General features: G+C 64.1%; 1 protein-coding gene across 6 annotated transcripts in view; it reads left to right on the top strand.

Moving 5' to 3' along the window:
• The first annotated feature begins 465 nt into the window (after positions 1–465).
• Positions 466–15,172, top strand: part of KCNQ1 (potassium voltage-gated channel subfamily Q member 1) — a 329,509-nt gene continuing 314,802 nt past the window's right edge. For 3 of the 6 annotated variants that reach the window (XM_073217331.1, XM_073217329.1, XM_073217332.1), the window contains exon 1: positions 467–937. In XM_073217331.1, the coding sequence (XP_073073432.1) occupies positions 558–937 (380 nt within the window). In that variant the 5' untranslated portion in view covers positions 467–557. Of the gene's footprint in view, positions 938–15,172 lie in introns of all 6 variants that reach the window. The other 3 variants (XM_073217330.1, XM_037011475.2, XM_037011470.2) reach the window with 3 other exon arrangements.

Raw genomic sequence — 15,172 nt, 5'->3', positions numbered from 1 at the left:
GAGCACCACTCTCACTTTCTCCCTACCATCTCTCCAGAGCACCTGAGAATGGGTAACGTGGGTGCCTGCACCCTACCTAGCCCTCCCAAGTGATTCTCTGTCGCTACACCTGTGGCCTCGCGCCTTCCGGAGCCTTCCGGAGTCTTGGCTGGGCTGGGGATTCCTTGCCTGTCTGCGCAGGTGGGTGTGAGGGTGAGCACGTGGGCACAGGTGGGGCGGGGGCATAGGTATGCGAGAGGAAGCGGGGAGCAGGTGGGCGCAGCCTGGCAGGTGGATGCTAAAGGGGCGGGCCCAACAGGTGGGCGCAGATGGGGCGGGACCCAGCAGGTGAGCGCGGTCTGGGTCGCGGGCTAGGGCGTCTGGCGCACGCCTGCTGGCCGGGGGCGGGGCGTCCGGCCGCGGCCACCGCCCCCTGCGGCCCCGCCCCCCACGCCAGGCGGGGCTGGGGCAGCGGCCCCCCGCGGCGGGGCTGGCACAGCGGCGCCCACACTGCGCCGCGCGCCCGCTCCGCCGCTGCTCGGGTGCGTCCGGCCGGCCCCCGCGCGCCCTGCCTGGCCATGGCTGCGGCCTCTCCCCCGCCCAGGCCCGAGAAGAAGCGCTGGGGCTGGGGCCGCCTGCCGGGCGCCCGGCGGGGCAGCGCGGGCCTGCCCAAGAAGTGCCCCTTCTCTCTGGAGCTGGCCGAGGGCGGCCCCGCGGGCGGCGCGCTCTATGCGCCCATCGCGCCGCCCGGCGGCCCGGGGCCCGCGCCCCCCGCGCCGCCCGCCACGCAGCCCGCCGCCGCCGACCTTAGTCTGCGGCCGCCTGTGAGCCTCGACCCGCGCGTCTCCATCTACAGCGCGCGCCGCCCGCTGCTCGCGCGCACCCACATCCAGGGACGCGTCTACAACTTCCTCGAGCGCCCTACAGGCTGGAAGTGCTTCGTCTACCACTTCGCAGTGTGAGTATTGCTGCCTGAGGGCACCCCCGGGTTTCCGCGGGGCTGGGGCGCGCGCCGTCTCCGCGCCACCTGCTGCCGCCGGGACCCGTGTCCAAGCTGCGGCTCAGAGCAGCCGGAGGGATGGAAGGAGTTCACGGGGAAAATGCAACAACGCGGAGCTCAGGGACGGTGTGGACCTGACCCTGAGGTTGGGAAGCTCCCCAGCTGGCCCTGTCGAGGCAAATTGTGGGGGGACTGACTGGGGAGCAGCAGCCCCGGATTCGGCTCCACTCCTCCTGGGACGGAGGGTCCAGGTGTTAATCCGTCTGGGAAAGGCCGTGTGCCAGCGCAGCTTGCCCTTGGGTGTGGAGGAGAGAATTCCCCAGGGTCAGCTGGGACAGAGGGCTCAGGAGCCCCAGGAAGCGGGGCCCCGTGCTCCTGGGGGTACAGAACACCGCAGATGCTCCCAGACCCAGGCGGGCGCCCCGGGGGTGTTGGAGTCTCCTGGGCGGGAGGGAGCGGGGCTGTCTGAGGGGCTAGGTCCGGTGGTGTACCCCACGGGATCCGCATGGCCATGGGCAGTGCCCACAGCCATACATGAACTGAGCCCCCCTCATGAAAACCTGGCCTGAAGCAGAGTTGCCTGGAGGGGGCCCACAGCAGGGGAGGGATTGGGCCACGTCGCCAGTGGTCAATTGGAGCAAGCTGTGCTCCAGGAGGGATCAGGGCTCTGCTGGCCACACCTGGGCCCCGCTGTTCCAGGTGGTTCTGAGTCCCAGTGCCGCGCGCCGCCGTGTGGGGCAGGCTGGGGCAGGGCCCCACTGCTTGGGGAGAGGAGTATGAGGAAGCCACCTCCCCGGGCTGCACTCCTTGCTGCCTGCCCGCGGCCCTCCTCTGCGTTCCATGGCACTTCCTGACGGCCCAGCCAGTGGCCTCTTGGTACGCGGCCAGCTTCTGGTGTGTGAGCCTTTGATTGGCATCCCCCTGCTAAGCATGGGGGCTCCTCCGGGGACTGCGTGGGGCAGCCTCCCTCTGTTCTGCCAGTAGTGACAGGAGCTCACCCTTATGCCTGGGTGGGCCTGGGGCTGGGAGAGACTAGCTCAGGGCTTGCAGGAGCCAGGCCCTGGCTGGCCGGGAGCATCGTCTTGGGAGGGTGGAGAGGGCTGTGGTTACCAGGATTGCGGCCTGCCCTGCGGGGGAGCCAGCCTGCCATGCCGGGAGGGTGTCTCAGAGACACTGTTCCCAAAGGCGTGGGTGGACCGTGGCCTTCAGGTCTCTTCCCCATCCCAGCCTCCACCTCCCTTAGTGTCGGGGGCACCTGAGCCATGGCCACGGCTGTAGCACCAGTCTCTAGCCTTGAGGTTTGAGGGAATGTTCATGGGCGGTGATCCTGAGGGACCCAACCCGAGTCTGTGTACACCCAGCCCACCCCAGGCTTGTGGGAGCCCCTGTGCACGGGGGTGGGGGTGGGGTGCTGACCACCAGCCCTTGTCTGCTGGACACCAAGAGACACGCAGAGGTGGGACGGACCCTACAGCCAGGGCATGGACGAGCCCCCGGACGCCAGCTGGTTCGTGCCCTGGTGATGCAGGCCAGCAGGGACCAGTCGCCCGGGCTCCCTGTCTGCGGCGGCGCCGTGTGGAGGAAGAGGGCCCGCCGCACCCCAGAGGAAGTCTTTGCTTACACTCGTGTTTTCTTCCTGATTCTGATTGTTTAGAGCTCGGAAGTGTGCTCAGCAGAGGGCCGTGGCCCAGCCCCCGCAGGAGCAGGCTAGGCGAAGGCAGCTGCCCCTCAGGGGCAGCTGGGAAGCAGCCCCACTGAGGGTGCTGTGTGACCGTGGTGCAGTCCCTTTCCACTCCTGGCCCTGGCCTGTGCAAGATGTGCCCAGGCCATGGAGGTGGGCACAGTTCGCCCCCAGGAGGGTGGGGCTGGAGGCAGACCCTGGCCAGGTGGCCTGGGGAGGTGCCCTTCGTCCCTGATGTCTCCAGGGAGTCAGCAAGGCCTCGGACACTCTCTGAATCAGCCTGCCTCCCAAGGGGACCTGGCTCTTGAGCTGGGGTTGTAGCAGGGGCCCATGCCCACTGATGGGAGCCTGGGCGCAGCCCCATGGAAGGCTGGATGGTGCCCACTCTAAGAGGAGGCTGCAGTAGTGGCAGAGGAACAGCTCTGTCCTCGGCAAGCAGGACTGTGAAACCAGACGGTCATTGTTGCCATCCAGGCCCGGCTTGGTTTCTGGCCTGAGAAGGAAGGGATGGGGCTGGGTGGGTGGGTGGGTGGGTGAGCTGCAAGGCTGGGCACACTCTCCCGGGAGAGGCTGGGGAAGCAGCCAGGATACCCCGTCCCCCTCCTCATGGGGAGCCCCTGCTCCAGCCAGGGGAGAGCAGCCCTTCCTGTGGCCTGGCCTGCTGGGGTCAGGCTGCAGGGGGCTTCTGCCCGGCCCCGCAGGCTTCCTGCCCCTCACCCCATCCCACAAGGCCCTTCTTGTCCCACCACGCAGCGGCTCCCTCTCTAGCTGAGGGCGCGGCCTCCCTGCTGATGGGCCTTGGCAAGGGCCACCTGGGTAGGGGAGATGCCCGGACTGGGGTGGGAGCTGGGCTTCCCATAGCCTCTGCGTGGCTGCCGGCTGGGCCCCACCCTCTGCAGAGGGCAGGGTGAAGGCTGCCCCAGGATCCACGTCCTTCCCCTGACAGGGAGGCTTCCAGTTGTGGAGCCCTGGGGCCCCTCCCCCCTTCCATCTCGTCTCCCCCACTCCCTTCCCCTCTCTCCCGTCTCCTACCCCCCCCACACCACCCCCCTCTTGCAAGCCGCAGGGTGACATGGGCAGACTCTTCTCTTTTCCCAGCTGCCCCTCAGCTGCTTCCTGCCCACACAGCCTGACCCGGCTCTGCCCTGCCACCATGGCCGATTGCCTCCTCTGTGCCTCGGTTTCCTTCTGTGAGGCACCTGGGTCACCTGTGCTGGTTGAGGCCCTTGGAGATCTGGGTGTGGCCGGGAGAGGCCCGAGGAAGGCTGGGGGTGCATGGAGGGTGTCGGCTCTCAGACCTGGCGTGGTGCCTCCCGTCCCAGGCCTCCGCCACCCTGCCCTTCCTGGGTTCCCAGGAACTCTGCAGTGGCTCGGCGGCACCTTCACTGCATGTTAATCATTGACACTGCTGGAGGTGGGCCCTGGTGGTCCGTTGGGCTGAGCCCGCCCTTCCGAAAACAGCGCCAGCTCACAGGCCACCTGCACATGTGCTCCCCTGCCCCCAGACACTGCAGTTAGGGTCCCGAGTGGCCACCAGGCAGTTGTACTGTAGATCCGAGAAGGGCAGCGGGCCAGGGAGGGCAGAGGGTGAGGTGGGCTGTGTGGCAGGTGGGCTTCGAGGGAGGATGGGCAGGTGGGTGTCTTCCCATCATCTCCTTTGAGAACCCCCCACTGGTTCCCCAGCCCCCAGTTCCTGGGCGTCCCTTTTGGAGCTTCTCGCTGTCACCTCTGGGGCCTGGTGCTCCGGTCTCATCCTGTCCACCTGGAGACCCCTCACCATTGCTCAGGCCCAGCCTGATGTGTCCGGACCCACTGCTGTCCATATGTCCAATGGCTCATTGTGGTCTGGCGTTAGCTGGGAGGCTATAGACATCCCTTGCCCTGGGGAGGGGCGGGAGGCCTCAAGGACCCAGGGGAGGTGGGTCAGGTCCAGGGAGTGGAAAAACTCAGAGCTGGGGCTGGAATGAGCTCCCAGCGACTGCCAAGGTATGGGGTCCAGAGGCTGCCTGGTGCAGGATGCAGGTGGGCTGGCGGTGCAGGGAGCTTGTGGCGAGGATGAGGCTTTGTATGTGAGAGCTGCCCAATGCTGGGCCTCCTTGCTGGGCTCCTGAGCCCTCCCAGTCTGCGTCTCCTCCTCCACTATAGGCTTGACAGGCTGCTGGCACCTTCCGGCAGGTGCTGTCAGGTGAGAGACAGGTCACAGGCCTGTGCCTGGTACTGAGTCAGCAGCTCCCTGTGGGCTTGGTGATACGACCTTCACCTGCACCCCAGGAGGTGCTGGCTGGACAGAAGGGGCCCCTTTGTACTTGCAACTGTGTCCCTGGACCTCATAAGCAGGGTGTGAGGCCGTACGAGGGCTGCAGGGCTTTGTCTGAGGGAAGGCAGACAAGGTGTGCTGATGGGCCGATCTGCATGAATAGGGACCGAGGGGCATGGACGCCTCAGGGCCTGGCTGTTGAGGAACAGAGAGACGGGCTCCTGACAGGCTCACGCTCATCTGCTCTGTTGGGTTGAATCATGCCCCTCAAAGAGATGTGCTGGGGTCCTGACCTGAAGCACCTCGCAATGTGACTGTGTTTGGGGGTGGGTTCTGTACAGAGGGGATTAAGGTAAGTGCCATGGGGTGGCCCTGATCCCACAGTACTCTGGTGTCCTCACCAGAAAAGGTCAGGACACAGACATGTACAGAGGGACAGCCGCATGAGGGCACTGGGAGGAGACGGCCTCTACACGCCCAGCAGAGAGGCTTAGGAGGAGCCAGCCCTGCCCACCCCTGGGTCTCGCCTTCTAGCCCCAGCACTGGGTGACAATGACCCCTTTTGTGTGAGCCTGGCTGCAGGGCTTTGTTGTGACTGCCCCAGGACACTCTCACCTCCCTGCCTGGCGGGTGGCACTGCCAGAGGTTGGCACCTGGCTGGTCACATGGACACACTCAGCGATCCCTGCCATGTGCAGTCCTGCAATGGCACTGGCTCCAAAGGCAAACGGGTGCCCCTGGGCTGGAAACCGTCCATGTTGAGCTAAGCAGAGGGTGTGGAACAGCTGAGACTTGCCCAGAAAGCCATGACAGTGCAGGGGTCTGGGCTCCCATGGGGGTCTGACGAGGCCCCTTCTGGGTGCTGGGTGCTTGGAGTCATGCAAAGGCCTGTTTCCAGGCTCAGTCTTCCACACTGGGTGTTCTTGCTGGTGTGAACGGGGGTGTCTCAGGCCAGCACACCCTGGTGATGCTGCTAGAAGCCAGCTGGGCTAGCTGGCGTCACCTGGCAGGTCCGGGAGCCGAGCATCCTGTTTGCCACCTCCTGGGAGGTGCGGCGAGCGTTCTGAAAGGCATGGCCGCTCTGCCGCTCCTGACGGGGCTGGGGCCCGGGCCAGGCCCTGCCTGCCTGCTGCCTGGTCGGGGGCGCAGGCGCAGGTAAGCGAAGGCCCTCCTCTGACTTGCTGAGCCAGCTTTTTGGTTTGCATGGCATCTCACGTGATTCAAGACCCTGTCTGCAGCGAGGTGGACGGGGTGAAGGGGATGTCACTGCTGGCTCCCGTGTGGTGGGAGGCGGTGTCTGGGGACACCGTCTGCAAGTAGAACATGCCGGGCCCCAGAGGAGCAGCGTGCATGCCGGAGGCAGGCTGAGGTGTGTGGCCCTGGGAAAGGCCCCAAGAAGCTTCTGGAAGCTCATGTGTGCTGGTCTTAGCTCTGCTGTGGAGGGGAGAATGAAGGGAGGAACTCCATCTGGACCCCTTCGGCTCAGCCCCCACGGGTTGGTGGAGTGGGGGGCCGGGCTGGGCCCAGCTGCCCTGTCTATGAGGAGGGGCCTAGGAGTCACGTCAGTCGAGAGCCTCTGTGCCACCTCCTGGCGGGCAGGGAGGGCCATGACTTTCTTTCCCCCTGAGCACAGCCCAAATGTCACACGGGTCGGGGTTGCCTGGCTGGCCACCACGTGGAGGCCCCAGTCCTGCTGTCGGCCCTGGTGGCTTCCTGCTGTGCCACGTGGCTGGAGCCCAGGAGCCACCCTCCGGGCGGGCGGTAGGATGTGGCTTCCACACCGGTCTGTGCTCCGCTGCCTGGCCCAGGCAACCCACGCGGGCACCTGCAGGGTGAGGGGAGATGCCCTTAGGCAGGAGGCAGCTGGCTCCTGAGAGCCATGTGTGAAGCCCAGGCAGGGCCCAGCCCAAACCTGCCAGCCGTGGCCCGTGCACTGCCCTCCTCATCGGCAGGCGCTCCACCCTGTGGGCGGGCGACCAACCTGCAGAGGCCTTTGGTCCGGCTGCTTTGGGCCTCTGCACTAAGGCCCCACTGCCCAGAACTGCAGGCTGAGGCTCAGCTTGAAAGTCTCTTCCTCCAGGAGCCTCCACATGTTGTCTGTGGCAGAGCTAGACCTCCTTTTTGGCCACCTGCTTGGGGCCCTGAAGGCCATGCAGTGTGCTGGCCTTGGTGCTTTTGGGTGTTGGAGGATCTGTGGAGGTGGGCACGGCCACCGAGGGCTGACTCAGTCCTCACCCAGCAGGACAGGTGTTCACGAGGGTCGCTTGGCACACGGCTTCAGAAGCCCAGCCCCTCTTTGCCCTTTCCCTGGCCCCCCTCCAGCCTGCACAGCTCGGAGCCCCACAGGCAGGCAGGCTTGATGACATCGTTGGTGGGTATTTTTATCCAGTGGCATTCCTGAGCTCGAGAGAGTGCTGTGGGCCCCGAGTGCTGGAGAGGGGGGAGCTTTCAGACCCCTTCCCTGGAACTTCTCTGCCTCCTGGTTGGGGGTGGGGGCGGCTCGGCATGATCTCGGCTGGGTGAACAGCCAGAGGGCAAGTGGGGAGGGGTGGGACTGAGGCCAGGGCCACGCAGCCCTTGGCGGAGGGACCCAGGTATCATTCGCCTCCTTACCACTGCCCATCTCTTGGAGTGGTGCTTCCAGAAGGCTTCAGGCGAAGGGCAGTGTGTCCTGACGAAGGGCCGGAGGCCCCTGGCCGAGTGTGGTTCCCCTGTGAGGGATCAGCTTGTGCCACCATTCTTGCCCGTGCAGGGCTCTGAGCGCACGAACACCTGTGGTCCGGTGGCTCTGCTGATCAAGCCCCTGGTCTGCCCGCCTAGCTGCCGTACCAGGCTCCATGGCCAAGCCCACCCCCTCTGGGCCTCCAGGTCTCTCCCTGCCCCCTTTTTTGCTGGGCAGGGTGCAGATGAGGAAACTGAGTCCCAGCCATGTGGCTTGCCCTGCACAGGGAGAGCTGCTGCTCTTGGGCAGACCGACAGGATGCTCAGAACAGAGGCTCAGCACCCTCCTGCTGAAGTTAAGCCAGGCCTGTCGGTCAGAGACCCTCACCCTGCCCTTGACTCCCTTCAGCCCTGGAGCGCTTACCCATATGGAGGTGCCCCCAGCCACGCTGTTGCTCCTCCCAGGTCAGGCCTCCAGGCCATGCTACCTACCCAGCTGGTGCAGTGGGGCAGCCTTGCCCTCCTCACCGGGCTCCCCACCTGGCAGAGCAGCAGTGTCCCTGGGGGGGGCCCGGGAGAGCCTCAGGCGGCACCCAAGCAGCCCTGGGAACCACGGGCTTTGAACGTTTGACCTTGACAGATCGTGTGGTTTGGCCTTCTGTTCGTGACGTCTCCATCTGGTCTCTTGTAAAAGTCACATCCACGTTCTGGCCGAGATGGCTCAAAATATAAGACATGACACTTGGGAAACTCAAGCGGTGTGGTACTAGCATACAGACAGGCAGATAAACCATGGTACAGGATAAAACATCCATGGGTAGATTCAATTGCATATGAAATGTAGCCGAGAATATAGGCAGCAGCTCCAGCCAGTGGGGAAAGGCCGAGTGTTTGACATGCAATGCTGCGGAGGGCGTGGCCCCGGCGACCTGGCCAGGCTGGACCCATGCCTGGCACTGCACAACAGGATGAATTCTACAGGGGCCAGAAAGCCACTCCAAGGAAACCAGGGATCCTCTACAGCCCAAGGGTGGGGGGACTCCTCTGTGACCCAAGAGCCAGACGTGACGATATGTACGTTCGGTGGTGTGAGGAGGAGACTGGGTGTGATGCCCGTGTGTCCGCTGGGATACTTCCATGTGCAGAGCGGTACAGACAAAAAAGAAAAGACCAGGGGGACATGGTAACACCCCAGATGGTTGGCGTCTCGCACAGAAATGGGTTCTGAAAGGGAAGGGAAACCCCAGGGAGTCCGTGGAAGATGAGCAAGAGGTGTCCGCAGGCGGAGGGCAGCAGGCCGGGAGCCATCCTGAGGCACGGGGGCAGCTGCCATTCGCTTGGGCGCGGGCGGGCAGAGCACCTTTGCCAAGGTCCTGTCAGACACCACGGGGGGCGGCTGTGGGAAACCCCTCATGCCACTGCAGGGCCAGCACGCGGGTAGACTGGGGGCGTTTGGCAACATCCGGCAGAACCATGTGCGTGTTTAACCCTCTGACCCAGTAATCCCAGCTTGAAGACACTGGCAAAGCACCAGCCACCACAGAAACCCAGGAAAATATGGACGCGCCAGGCTGTTTGTTAAAGCTCCCTCCGTCGTTCGTTTTACAGATTTGACACCACAGGATACCCAGGGCAAAAGGCCTGATTTTGTCAACAAATGACCATGAAATTTAAAAAATGGGTGGGTAGGAATACATAGATTGAAACAGTCTATGAGGATCATATAGGGACAGACTGTCACATACGACCTCATTCAGGTCATGATGAAAGCCTGTTTTTAACAGGACATGTGTCTCTTCTAGTTGAGTGTCCCTGGCCACTGCCATGTGCTCCAGGGATGGCGAGGGCCTGCACCGGGCTGGGGTCTCCTCTTCCTGACGCAGCTGCCCCCAGGCTGGGCTCGGCCTGGTCAGAAGGGCTTGGGGCTGCCAGGACCTTCTGTGAGTGGCGTCCCTTTCCTTGAACAGAGCGTTTAGGAGCCCCGGGGCAGGCAGGCCCTCGCATGCAGCCCCTCCGCTGTGGGATGGGACAGTCAGGCTTCCTTGGTGGGCAGTGGCGGGGACTCCACGGCCTCCCTGGGTATGTAGCAGGGCCACATGTGTCAGGTTAGAGTCAGGTACAGTGCCTAGGGGCTTTGTGGCCTGCTGGACCTGGGCCTGGGGACAAGGGGTGCATGTGACACTATCCCTGACCTCAGGCACAGACTGGGATGGCAACTGGGGCCCAAGGAGGAGCCTGATGGGAGCAAGCCAGGTGTGGAGGGGTCGAGGAGGCTTCCCAGGGACGCTGGCCAGGGAGAGGGCAGGTGGAGACCCAGGGTAAGATGCCAACAAGCTGGAGTGGAATTTGGCCAGGTGAGCGGGAGAGGCCTGGGCGTGGGCCTTGGAGGGCCGTGAACATAGACCCAGCTGGCTGGGCTTATCCGAGGGCCACAGGTGCCAAGGCCACATTTATGTCTTGAATTGTGGCCACTCGGTGTCCAGCTTGGCCTCACCCTGCACTCCAGACCTGTGTCTCCATCTGGAATGTGTAATTCAGTGTCAAGAAGGTCCCAGGTGGTGTGTGGTGCCCTCCCTCCCACGACGGTCCCTTGTACACCACATCTCCCGGGTAGCACCCCGGGTGTGTCTTCCCCAGGGGGGTTTGTGTTTTCTGGTGGATGCCTGTGTGTTCTCTTTGTGGACTGTGGAATGTTTCCAGTGTTCATGACTTTTTTTTTCAAAGTGCCATAGATTTTTTGGTGCAGGGCTAATTTTTGGATCATGGTTTCAGACGATCCAAGAGCCACGTCAGCTCTGCAGCCACGTGCTTGGCACCCACGTCCCTGAGATGCGGAGTGGGCGTCTCGAAGGCGGGGCTGTGGGGAAACGTGTGTGTGTCCTGTGCTAGAATCCCATGTGGCTGCACAAAGCATTTTGTTGTCATCAGTGTGTCAATAGGCTGCTGCCGGTGTCATCAATACAGATGCTCACATTTTGGGAAGTACAGGAGACCTGGACTCGGATCACAAACGAGTAGGTGACATGCTGGGGTGCTGGCTTCCCGGGCTGGGCTGGGGAACTTTTGTTCTGTGCTTGACACTCAACGAGCACACAGCAGATGCTTATCAAGGGTGTGACAGTCTGACTCCATTATTGTGGCCGTGCAGTGTCCCTTGTACAGCTGCACTGCGGTGTGTGTGACAAGTCCTGTTGACTGGTGGGCAGGGTGATGGGCCAGCAGGGGATACACGCTGGTCCCAGCACTCACCAGGTGCACTGGTCAGCCACCCACCGTCCCTCGAGGGGAGCTCTGGGAGGGCCCGGCAGTGGCCCCGGGCCTTGGCTCTGCGTGGTCGGGGTGGATCACTGCTCCAGCGGCTGTTCCGGCCCTGCTTAGCCGAAGCCTGAGGCTTCAGAGTGTCCTCAGTCCTGGGAGGAGTCCCAGGACTGTCATCTTTCCGGGGTCCCCTGGCCGGGGTGTCCTTGTGGATGTTACCATGGGAGCCCCCTGTTGGCCAGGTAGGAGGTGTGTGGCAGGGTTGCCATGCTGCCTCTGGGCTGCTGGGCGCCGGGTGAGGGGCCAGGCCTCTGGACATGGATGTGGGGGGCCTGACGTTGGAGTCGGGCTGCCATCTCTGGTCTCATCCTGGGCCTTGTGCCTGCCGGTGGGGCTCCCAGCAAAGCCCTCAGTATCTAGAACAGCATGGCTCCTGAAACCACGTGCGGTGTTAACACTGAGCGGGGCGGCAGCTGTCACTGCCCCACCAGGTCCCCTGGAGCCCCTGCTGTGCCAGTGGTGGGCCAGCACTCACGTGGGGCTGTCCTAAGGGCTAAGGGACACGTCCTGCTCCGGACGGGTGCTCCTTGAGCGACTCCACCCTAGAATCAAACAGCTTGGGGTGGCCGGGCTGGAGGGTGAGGGCACTGTTGGGGTGCATAATAAGGTGGGAACAGAGATCCCCAAGGGGGCCCATTGGGCAATGCAGGGTGAGGCTGTGCAGCCTGGCCAGGAGCTCAGGCTTCTTCCAAGCACACGAGGCAGCCAGGCAGGGACTCAGGAGTGGGATCCTGGCCGGTTGGGGCCTCTCAGGCTGCTGAGTGGGGGTGGGGGTGGCTAGCCTGGGCGAGTGAGGGCAGGGGGCCTTTGGGTGACATGGGGGTTCTGGGAGTTTGTGTGTGATCGGAGCGGGGAGTCCCAGCACGTCACTCCGCACCTGGCTGGCGCCTGCCCTGCCATGTGCCCTTGGGTGGCTGCTAACCTTCCCGTGTCCCTGGAGAGGCCCATCTCTGCCTTGGTGAGCTGGCGGTGAAATGGGGGCAGGGGCATGAGGGGCTCTGGAAAGGCCTGAAGGCCCTGGAGGGAGGGCTGCCGTCTGCCCCCCTTCTCCCCGCACCTGTCCCCTGGCTCAAGGTCCCTGTGTGCGGCTCTGCAGAGGCCTGGCACCTCCCGGGCAGCGCTGGAATGTTCTGGCTGCCCTTGGCATGGGGGGATGGGTGGGGCCAGGGGCTCTGCTGCCTGGCTGGCCTCGTCCCCAGGGCAGGCTCCACCTCCGAGCTCTTATCAGGGCCTCTGTGCCCAGCGCCTGGGGCATCCGCAGGCCTCCCTGGCCTCTTCCAGGCAGGGGTGGGTGGCAGTCCTTTGCTGAGCGCTCTCAGGGCGCTGGGCTGGCCGGGCAGCCGCACAGGGAGCTCTGAGGGTGGTGAGGCCCAGATATGAACCCGGGTTTGGAGGACTCAGGGCCCAGAGCAGTAGCCTCCCGTTTCCTGAGACCCCAGAACGAGACCCCAAGGGTGGGACGAGGCTGTTGTCCGGGACCCTGGCTGCCGCCCAGCAACTGCACGGGTCCCTCCCCACGGGGCCGCCGCCCAGGCGCTGCTGGGAAATCCATCACAGGGGAGGCAGAAACAGCGCCCAAAGGCTGCTTGGCCCAGGGCTCCTTGTGGGGCGCTGTGGTTGGTTAATTAAAAGCAGGCCCAGGACAACGGCTGCGTCTGCGGCAGGCACACTGTCGACAATGGCCGCCCTGGGCCAGGTGGGTGGGGTCAGGACGGTGGGGCACCCTGGGACACAGGGACCAGGAGTGGCTCTGACTGGCAGCAGGTGGCAGCTGCCTGCTTATTGCAGCTGAAATACGCAGTGTGCAAGTGGGGACACGAAAATGGACGCTGAGGCTTCCCGTATCACACCGGCTATGGGTTCTGAGTGGCAGTTTTTAAATTTTTGCTTATCTGCATTTTCTACTTTAAAAATATTGGTGGTTTGAAAAAACAGTAAGAAGTTGTTTTTATTAAAATAAGGGGCAAGAAGACCCCAGGAGGGTCCTGGGGTCCCTCCCCAGAGTGTTTTCTGACTGCCCAGGCTGAGAATTCTGAGTGAGCTGGGGGCCGTATGAGGCCAGGAGGGTTAGCTGGGGGCATGTGCCTGGTGGCCCCTGGGCACTGTCGCCCAATTGGGCACCCCCAGCCCTGGGCATGGTTCCTGGGTCTTGTTCTTGGGGAGACGTGAGTTGCAGTTGGGTGTGAGCAGGGCTGCTGTGTAGGGGACTAACCACTGTCACTGGGACAGGAAGGAACAGCCCACGTCGGGGGCACCACTCAGCCCAGGTCTGCTCTGTCCCTCGGGGCTTCTGCCTGCCACTGAAAGAAGTCATCCCTGGGGGCCTGGATACCAGGCCCATGGCTGTGCTACTGTATGACTGGCCTGGGAGCCTGGTCCCTTGTCCAGGAGTAGGGCCTGGGGTCCTTGCTGCAGCCACTGTGATGGGGGCAGCAGACCCCATCCAGCCATGCAGGCTGAGACCGCTAACCCCCCTGGGACCAGGCTGTTTTGGGGGGTAGAGGCTTGTTGGCCCACAGCCTCTTGAGGTGTGGCCAAGGCCCTCGGGGCACACACTTGCTCAGCGTCACACAGCTGGTGAGTGGCAGGGCTGGCACTGGACCCTGTCACAAGACTGTCCAGTGCTTCCCCGTTGCTCTGTGCAGAACCTCCCTGCCTCCTGCACCCGCCCCCGGCCCCTCACCCTGTCCTGCTGCCGCACGGGCACCGCACAAACAGGGCCTAGGGCGCTGCTCCGTGCTGGCAGCTGGAGCAGGCTCCCTCCCCAGACACAGGCTGAGTGGCCAGGCCTGGACCAGGGGCCCTCTGGCAAGTCCCCTGGTGCACCCCAGAGAGCCTGTCCTTCAGCCTGATGCTCACAGTGCGGGTCCGGATGGCGTGTCACCAGGCCCTGAGGCTGTGCAGCCTGGAGGAGGGTGCACGGCCCCACTGCCCATAGCCCACAGCCCCTCCTGGGAGCCGGAAGGAGGGCTTGGCTGCCCTCGGGGAAGCTGGTTTACCGGGTGGCTCTGGATTCGGATGGCTCCTGGTGGCACCTGCCTGACTCGTAACCACCCTGCCCCTCGGGAGCTGGTGACTGCTCAGGGCCATCTCCCTGAAGGGGTGTGCCCACAGGGTGGGGCCGCTGGGTGTGAGGTCACGGCTCCCTCCTGTCCTGGGCTGAGACCCGCCATTCACAGGTCACCCCGCGTGGTTCGGGAATGTACTGATTCTTCCTGAGGCTTCTGCCCAGGGCCACTGAGGAGGCTGCGCGGTGACCTCTCAGGTTGGGGAGCTGCAGACGTGCTGAGCTGGGTGCTCCTCCGACAGCTGGGGAAATGGGCCAGGTGGGTGACGTCCTGGCCCAGCCCCTGGATGGGATGCCGGCCGCGGGAAGGCGCCAGGAGCCCCTGCCCAGCCATTCCCAGGCCGTCTCCCACTTTGTTGGAGGAGTGGGGCTCACAGAGGGGGAGTCATGGAAGAAATGGGGGTGCCAGGGGCTTCTACCCCTGGTCCTGGGGCTGCTGTTCTCGGGGGTGAGGGGCTGGCCAGTGTCACTGGCCCTGGTGGCCTCCCTGCTCCCGTCAGCTTGTCCTGGAGTGGGAGTCAAGAAGGCATCGTGGACATCGGCCTGGCTGGGGGGGCTCCTGCCTCTCATGTCAGCCTGGCCCAGGGCAGTGGGGTCCCTCGGAGGCCAGAGCGCCCTCTGGGCAGCTTGCTGTTCTCAGGCCCACCCACGGCCAAGCTGCTGTGATGCTGGGAGGCGTTGTCTGGGGGACTGAGGCTTCCAGTCCTGGGGTGGCATGTGGGGCGGGAGGCTGTGCCCCAGGCTGGAGGTCTGGCCTGGCAGTTGCTTCACCTCAGAGGCTCCAGCCACCTTTACTGGGAGATGGGGTCACGATCGTTTTCAGCTTACAGAGCGGGTTCCTCTGCTGCAGGGCTGCTGCATGCCCTGTAGTGGGGCCATCATGCACACTGTAGGATGCCAGTGGCATGTCCCCTGAGGCCTGGTGACAAAGGCTTCTCCAAGCATTGTCCTGTGTCCCCAGGGCCTCAGAGTGCCCGCTTCAGGCCCTGCCTGTAGAGCAAGTGGCAGGAGGCAGGCCCAGGCTGTCACCAGGGGCGGCCTGGCCAGGCGTGGTGAGTACCGCAGTGGGGGAGCGCGGTGGTCTGCCTGCTGAGCTGGCCAGCCTGCGCCCCCAGCTCCTGAGGTTCTCTGCTACTTTGTGGCCCCCTGTCCCCTGTGGCCCCGTGGGGTAGTACCTTCTGGTGGGGGGAGCAAGCCAGGAAGGCTCTT

Source organism: Manis javanica, chromosome 11, assembly GCF_040802235.1.
Source record: "Manis javanica isolate MJ-LG chromosome 11, MJ_LKY, whole genome shotgun sequence".
NCBI lineage: Eukaryota > Metazoa > Chordata > Mammalia > Pholidota > Manidae > Manis > Manis javanica.
This window is presented reverse-complemented; position numbering and strand designations above follow the sequence as displayed.